The sequence below is a fragment of the Zerene cesonia genome, chromosome 17 (genome assembly GCF_012273895.1).
Source record: "Zerene cesonia ecotype Mississippi chromosome 17, Zerene_cesonia_1.1, whole genome shotgun sequence".
Lineage (NCBI taxonomy): Eukaryota > Metazoa > Arthropoda > Insecta > Lepidoptera > Pieridae > Zerene > Zerene cesonia.
This window is the reverse complement of record NC_052118.1, coordinates 3,442,385-3,449,398: the sequence shown is the minus strand read 5'-3', so window position 1 is coordinate 3,449,398 and position 7,014 is coordinate 3,442,385. Positions and strand designations below refer to the sequence as shown.

Genomic DNA, 7,014 nt, shown 5'->3' with positions numbered 1-7,014 from the left:
AAAAAATAATCTCAGGTCACCAGGACGAATACGAGACAGGCGATATTTATTAATATTATAAAAAAAGAAAATCCATTGGAAGACTTATGCTAATTAGAAAGGTATATATAGGTATACAGGTATAAAGGTATATATTCCAACAAGTTAAATTCAAGTTTGCTGTATTGAAATGATAATGTGATTATTAATATTTGAATTTAATGAAATCTGTCAAGAAAATCAATCATCAAATCAAGGGATTCACTAGTGAGGCAACCAGTCTAATTCCGAGCTCCTACACCACAAATTCAGTATGTATTAAAACAGCGACATATATCTGCGCCATAAATCTGAGCAATGGGAGTGCTCCGTACTCGCTGATGGAACGAGGTTAGACGAAATCGGCTTATCGTCCGCCGATGCCGCAGGGGGAGCAATGTCATTACGATATGGCTTTGCCCCTCGATACACTGCCATGCAAATTCTCAATGTACTTTTTGCTAACCCTTCTTTTGGCGTACTTCATATTTCCACGTAAGCTTTTACGCACGTAGGATATTCGAGAGCTTTTGTGTAGTACCAAAGATGAGCAGCGATGCTTTTCATTCTTATCTACAAAAATTGGTATGTAGGTACATATTTCCTGAGATTAAATAAAATCGGTTCACTTGCTATTTTCCATGTGACGTTCAAAAAGTTATATTTCATTTTCGCTTCTATTTCATAATTGTAACAATAAACATAGACAATATTTATTATTGCCACTTTCATTTTCCGAATAAACATTGAGTTGATACCTATTGACCTACACTAACAGTGTCTCCTCTTCGTATGCCAGTACTACAAGAATAACGCTTTATTTAAATATAAATAATACTCATAATGCATGCTATTTTATCTTCTTATCATAATCCCTGCAATCAAAACTCAATACATCGACAAGGGAGTAAAAGATAAGAAAAACTTCAAACGAAATGAGTAATTTCAATTAACTACGTATGTGCCAATGATAAATTTGTTATCATCAGAATTGATTTCCAATGTAAAATAAACAATGTTCCTATAAAGTAAATGAAAAAAAAAATTAATATATGCAATGTGGAAATATATGTGGACATTTGTAATAATTTCAATATTCTGTAAGTACATACTTTATTTTCCTGTAACTGTAAGAATAATGTGTTCAAATATGAGTAATATATTTTGACAAACCCCGCTTATTGTGAAGTATTCTTTTATAGTCATTATTACATTATTAGATATGGACCCTCTTGTTCGTAACAATGTATTTACAAAGTGATTTAAATAGTATGCTTATTTTTCATATCACGGTTTAATTGCTCTTATGATGTCTAACAGCTATATATATAATATCTTTGCAAGGTATACGAGCAGCGGAACGATTTTCATTGTGCAAACAAAATTACCACATTAATACTTTTCGGTAACTGCACCAATCTTACTCTTAGTATTCAAGACACAGGAGACTACTAAAGAGTATTTATGGATAAACGATTTTACTTTAAATCCGCTAGTTCCGATGCAGCATTTGCATGCAACTAACGAATAGGTATTCCCCTGTAGCATATAAACGATCCATAGGTAATGTTTCAGACTTCAGTTTATCTTTTGTAACCGAAAAGTAATTTGCTACGGAATAAAAGCAATTTGTCCATCATTTTGTCAATTTTTAAGTGTCATATATAATTACCCTAAGGCTTTAATATTTTAACCATGTTTTAATACAGTATGAAGTAACTTATTACAATTTTAATGGCAGATACTGCTGCTATAGCACAGTCGACGCACAACGACACACGCTGTTTTCAATTCACTTGGCTGGGTCCTCGGTATGACAACCAGAGTGTTTTTATGAATGCAACATGTAGCGATGCGACGCAACTTGCCGATGGTGTTCCTTGCCAACACCCCTTAGTAGTTTCAGGTATGAAAAAAAATATGATCACAAATTATTATTTATTACCTATTATTATTTACAACATCTTTTAGAACTTGACAAAAACGTCAGATTTATAAGATATTTTTTTTTTATCTAGATAGATAGCAAAGCAAATTTAAAGATCAAAAAATGTATGTGTATTAGATACATTTTAAATTAAAATTCCTACACAAAATAATCAGAATTACCATTAAAGTCTTTTTACATTTATCTGTCTACCATATATAAAAAATCCAAGCTTTTGAAAAATATAAAAAATGTACATATAAAACTAACCGAGATTGGCACTGATTGATGCATCTGGATCAAGCGTCATCATGTTTTTGAAGAGCTAATTAAAAAAAACATTTTCTAGTCCCCTACCATTTAATAGTAGTTAAATATTCCTATAGTAGATAATTTTTAACACTACAATTAAACATATAATTATAATAATATGTATTTATAATTATTTTCAGAGGATGGAACGTGGCCCGATATTGATTATATATGGACCCACCACTTTGCGGATACAACATGTACTCTTTCACGAAACGATGTTTGTGCTAAATATACATTCTATTTTAACGGCCATCGTGAGTAATAATCGTTTTACATTTCGTTTGCTTTGCATTTTTATTACATTTTATTATTCAACGTTTATTACATTTAATAGTGGTCAATAGATAGTAAATAAACCTTTCCTCCATGTACTTAACTAAATTAATAATAATAATAGTGTGATTAAATCTCATGTAATAACATAATTAATGAGAAGAGTGAAGACTTTGTTTGTTAATTTGAACAATCTTATTTGCCTCACTACTGTTCCAATAAAAGAAAATTGTTATGGATAGGCAATTTCCTCCCGATCTCGTTTAAAAAAAAACTAAGTTTATCCCAAAATCTCTTAGAAAAACAAAAGTTCGTTCGAATGTAAATAAAAGTATTTCTCACAAGTGTGTTCCAAGAATAGATTATAAGTTATTGAGTTTTCATTGGCATTACGTTTACAGCTGAAAACGCGACCTATATGTGTACCAGAGCAGTGGATACTTTGGATACGGCAATCACGAGTGGGTGTTACGAACAAACATCTGGAAGTTATCGTACACGCGTGTGTTTCTGCCGGTCTGTCCCAGGAGGAGTCCCTTGCAACAAAGCACCGACTACACAAACTAACTTGTTAACAAGTCTTATATCTATTTTTTCCATATTTACGTTCATTTAGATTTAGTACTTTACTAATGTAAATAAAATATAATAATTATTATTTAGCGTTTATTTTTCTTATTAAAAAAACTCCTTAATAAAGCATGATTTTATAAGATTTATTTAATTATTAATAGAGATACCGGTTGGATATAAGATGGAATATAATATAATGGGACTTATCGATGTAAATAGGGAGTCTGGATAAACACCTATCGTAGACTGCCTTCTGTTTAAAAAAAATATATATTTTATATCTACCACTAAAATTGCACAAGTCTGTAGCAAGAAGATACCTGTAATAATATGTATTTAACTAAAAGTAGGACATATTTACTACAATACCTACATTTTTGTTGGTTCGGAACAGAACATTCATAATTATCTAAATATGGTTCTGAATACTGGTAAATATTAAAAAAATAATCAAAGCAATAAACTAACATTAGACAATTTGGTATGTATTTTATTTTTTTCTTGATATGTACTATGTATATTACATACTATAGAAATGCAAATTTACACGAACATACACATGAACGTATATAATAACTGTAATTTTATTGCCCTATACAAAATTCACTTTCATAGTTGAAATGTTTGCGATATCAATAATACACCAAAATAATTACATATGAGAAAGTACATAAATACGAGTGCCAAAGAAAGAGTTGTTGCAACGTTATGGAAAATTCGTTTCTCTCTAATCTCTGATAAATTGGGCTATTTATAACATTCAAGTAAGTGTATGTATTTATATAAATCAAGTATTAGTAACTAAAATGTAATGTCACCTTCCTGAATGCGTTTCTATTTAAATGATTCAATCCGTCAGAAACCATCCTGACTTTCAAAATTAGGATGCTGATGATTCAGCGACGACTTAATTAAATCATGTGCATTTAGTGTAGTGTAATAAGCGTTACTGCGTTGCCACAATTTTGCCAATGTCGTGTGTCTTTGTATCAGCCAACTAAAAGATTATTTAAAAGGTACTAAGAATTTTGTATGAACCTGAATTTATGATATCAACGTAGGAATTAGTTATTTAATTTAATGTTGTATGTAGGTGCATTATAATGTAAACTAAGGAATAACTATTAAAATATTTAAAAAATATTATATACTCTGTGGGAGATTGATAAAATTTAGCAATGACGTGTCTCTAATGTCATTATAGGACTGTCAATGTCAATACGTCAGCTACTTGCCTACTATTTGTAAGCCGTGGTCTAATGAAAGTACTAAAATAGGCATTTGTTTAAAATATTATCAATAAAAGAAGCCTTGGGAGTTTGTGAAAACAGGCATAATTTTCACTTAAGATGTACTCTGTGTTGACGAGAGGAAACGCTATTTTAACGTATACATTAAGCGTGCTAGCATGTTTAACTTTCCTATGTTTTCTATCCACATTAACAGTGGATTATAGAACCGCTGCTCAAATGAATACAGTTAAAGTAGTCGTGTAAGTATTGTGTTTAAGTATATTCGAAATATACACCCCAATGTATTTACTCATACCCTATAAATTTTTCTCAAAAATATTTATAAATTTCCTAACACATTCCTGATTAAATCTTATCTGTTTTTCATATTTCAGAAAAAATGTTCCAGACTATGGTGCATCAAGAGAAAAGAATGACTTGGGATACTTAACATTTGATCTGAAGACTGATCTCTCTAATTTATTTAACTGGAATGTTAAACAGTTGTTTCTGTATCTGACTGCTGAGTACATAACACCATCAAATGAGTTAAATCAGGTTGTTCTGTGGGATAAAATCATTCTAAGGGGAGAGAATGCACTACTAGATTTTAAGAACATGAATATTAAATACTATTTCTGGGATGATGGAAATGGTTTAAAGTAAGTAGTTTGTCACTTATCACTCAAACAATGATAAATCTTAGAATATTTTTGAAGGAAACTTTAGATTTTTGTGTATATTACTCAAAACTATTTTTCCGCCTGTGGCAGTACACAGTTACGGGAAATCACAGTACTAGGATTTTACACACAGTGTCCATTCACATGGGATTAGTGATCTTAAGTGTTTAGAAAAACATATGTATTTCACATATTTTATATATGTATATCTATATAGATACACATAAATATATATAATATTTAAGTTAAATTAAATTGGATGATATCATCCAATTTTCATACTTATCAGACAGATAGACAGATTTGTATAACAACAACTGTTTTCATTGATAATAAAATAAATAAGTTTACTATGTATTTTTTAGTGTTTAATCCTATGAGATGCTATTTTACACAAAAGCAATTTGTAACTAGAGAAATATTTAATTGTTTATGTTATATTGTATTTTTTTTGTGTTGGAATAAAGTTAACAATCATTAATTTTCCAGGGGTCACAATAACGTCACATTAACTCTTTCTTGGAATATTATCCCCAATGCTGGTCTTCTACCTAACATTCAAGCAATTGGGCAACATTCCTTCAGATTCCCAAAGGAATACACACAAGCCAGAGTATGATTTATAGTGGAAGAATATTAGATGTGTATGAATTTGTGTGGTGATTTTTTAAAATGAATATACAGTTTAATTTGAAGTGTATGTGTATCATTTTAGTCAGAATATGTATAGATGTGAAATGTAAATAATACAAAAATTTTATGGATTTTTCCACTTAGTTATAAAATTTATTTTTTTATTTCATAACAACTCTATTTAGTGTCCCTCATACAAAATAGCAACAACAGCATATAAATCGAGCAACAAATTTTAAAATTGTACATTTTACCCCTGTGAGTGGAAGTGGTACTCCCACTTATATATTTATACACTGATATATTTTTGCAATAAATATACAACAGGCAAACTCTCTGTGTTTATTTTGAATAGAATTTATTTTATTTTTCTGTAATGTTTATCATCTTTGCTTCATATGAATCTTCTCATAAGAAAAAGAGCTTGCAAAATTTATTGAGTATTTTGTAATTAAGCATTACAAAAACATTTTAAAAGCAAATCCTTAACGCCTTCCTTGATTGTAAATAAATGAGTAGAAATAAATACATGTATAAAATTGTCAAGTAAAACCATTTATCTTTTGGACATCACTTTATTTTCAATACATAATTTTACAAAACTGTCACCTTTATGCATCACCATAAAAACAAAAACAACTGCTTTTTCCATGGATATCATGTGTAACATAAGACAATAGTAAAATACAAAAAATCAGCTTCTTGTCGGATGTTGGTAATTATAGAAATTATAATTAATCACCACTCCCAGTTAAAAATAAATTGGAAAAAAATAAAGGTAAATAATTCTACAATTACACTATTGTATGTCCAATGTTTTTCCTGTACAATTAGATTTTAATTATTGTATACTAAGTGATCTAAAATATTATGAACATTTACAAAATCTTTAGGATTTTGACATAAAATTTAACAATTTCTAGTAGATAAACTATATTACTTAAAATAGAACAGGGATACATTCAACAAAACACTCCTTCAACATGCTAGGTATAGAGAAATATTTAGAGGTAAAGAATATACATTATTTTCCTATTATTAGTAGTAAGTAACTACACAAGTACCTGGTACTTATTTCGGTGTTGCTTTGTATTACAAATAAATTTAAGGTTATACTGAAAATATCAACTTCACATTTTATAATGAAATATTTCGTTAAATTATATGGAAAGTAATATTTAAGTCATTAGGGTGATTGTGTAAAGTCATTACATAAAGTATGACTATTTATAAACATTATAAAGATACCGACTTCCAACGAGGACGGTTTTTTGACCAAGTTCGCAGTTGTCACTACTTCTACCCAGTCCACAATAATATTGCTTGCATTTACTAGCTCGTATTAAATTACGCACGTCTA

At 29.5% G+C, this 7,014-nt stretch overlaps 2 protein-coding genes across 2 annotated transcripts; both read left to right on the top strand.

The window, feature by feature from the left end:
* The first annotated feature begins 1,752 nt into the window (after positions 1-1,752).
* LOC119833343 lies at positions 1,753-3,149 on the top strand. The gene is made up of 3 exons (XM_038357329.1): positions 1,753-1,924; positions 2,398-2,514; positions 2,935-3,149. Exons 1-3 carry the CDS (start codon positions 1,753-1,755, stop codon positions 3,147-3,149), a joined length of 504 nt encoding a protein of 167 aa, XP_038213257.1.
* A 1,154-nt stretch (positions 3,150-4,303) lies between these two features.
* Positions 4,304-5,716, top strand: LOC119833558 (signal peptidase complex subunit 3-like). The gene is made up of 3 exons (XM_038357619.1): positions 4,304-4,598; positions 4,734-5,000; positions 5,511-5,716. The coding sequence occupies exons 1-3, from the start codon at positions 4,456-4,458 to the stop codon at positions 5,638-5,640; spliced, it is 540 nt and encodes a 179-aa protein (XP_038213547.1). The 5' UTR covers positions 4,304-4,455; the 3' UTR covers positions 5,641-5,716.
* The last annotated feature ends 1,298 nt before the right edge of the window (positions 5,717-7,014 follow it).

Excerpts from the sequence above, each read along its gene's own strand:
- LOC119833558 (XM_038357619.1), top strand. The coding sequence starts at position 4,456 with ATGTACTCTGTGTTGACGAGAGGAAACGCTATTTTAACGTATACATTA. Across the intron at positions 4,599-4,733 it reads AATACAGTTAAAGTAGTCGT|AAAAAATGTTCCAGACTATG; the intron begins GTAAGTATTGTG and ends TTCATATTTCAG. Across the intron at positions 5,001-5,510 it reads GATGATGGAAATGGTTTAAA|GGGTCACAATAACGTCACAT; the intron begins GTAAGTAGTTTG and ends TTAATTTTCCAG.
- LOC119833343 (XM_038357329.1), top strand. The coding sequence starts at position 1,753 with ATGGCAGATACTGCTGCTATAGCACAGTCGACGCACAACGACACACGC. Across the intron at positions 1,925-2,397 it reads ACACCCCTTAGTAGTTTCAG|AGGATGGAACGTGGCCCGAT; the intron begins GTATGAAAAAAA and ends AATTATTTTCAG. Across the intron at positions 2,515-2,934 it reads ATTCTATTTTAACGGCCATC|CTGAAAACGCGACCTATATG; the intron begins GTGAGTAATAAT and ends TTACGTTTACAG.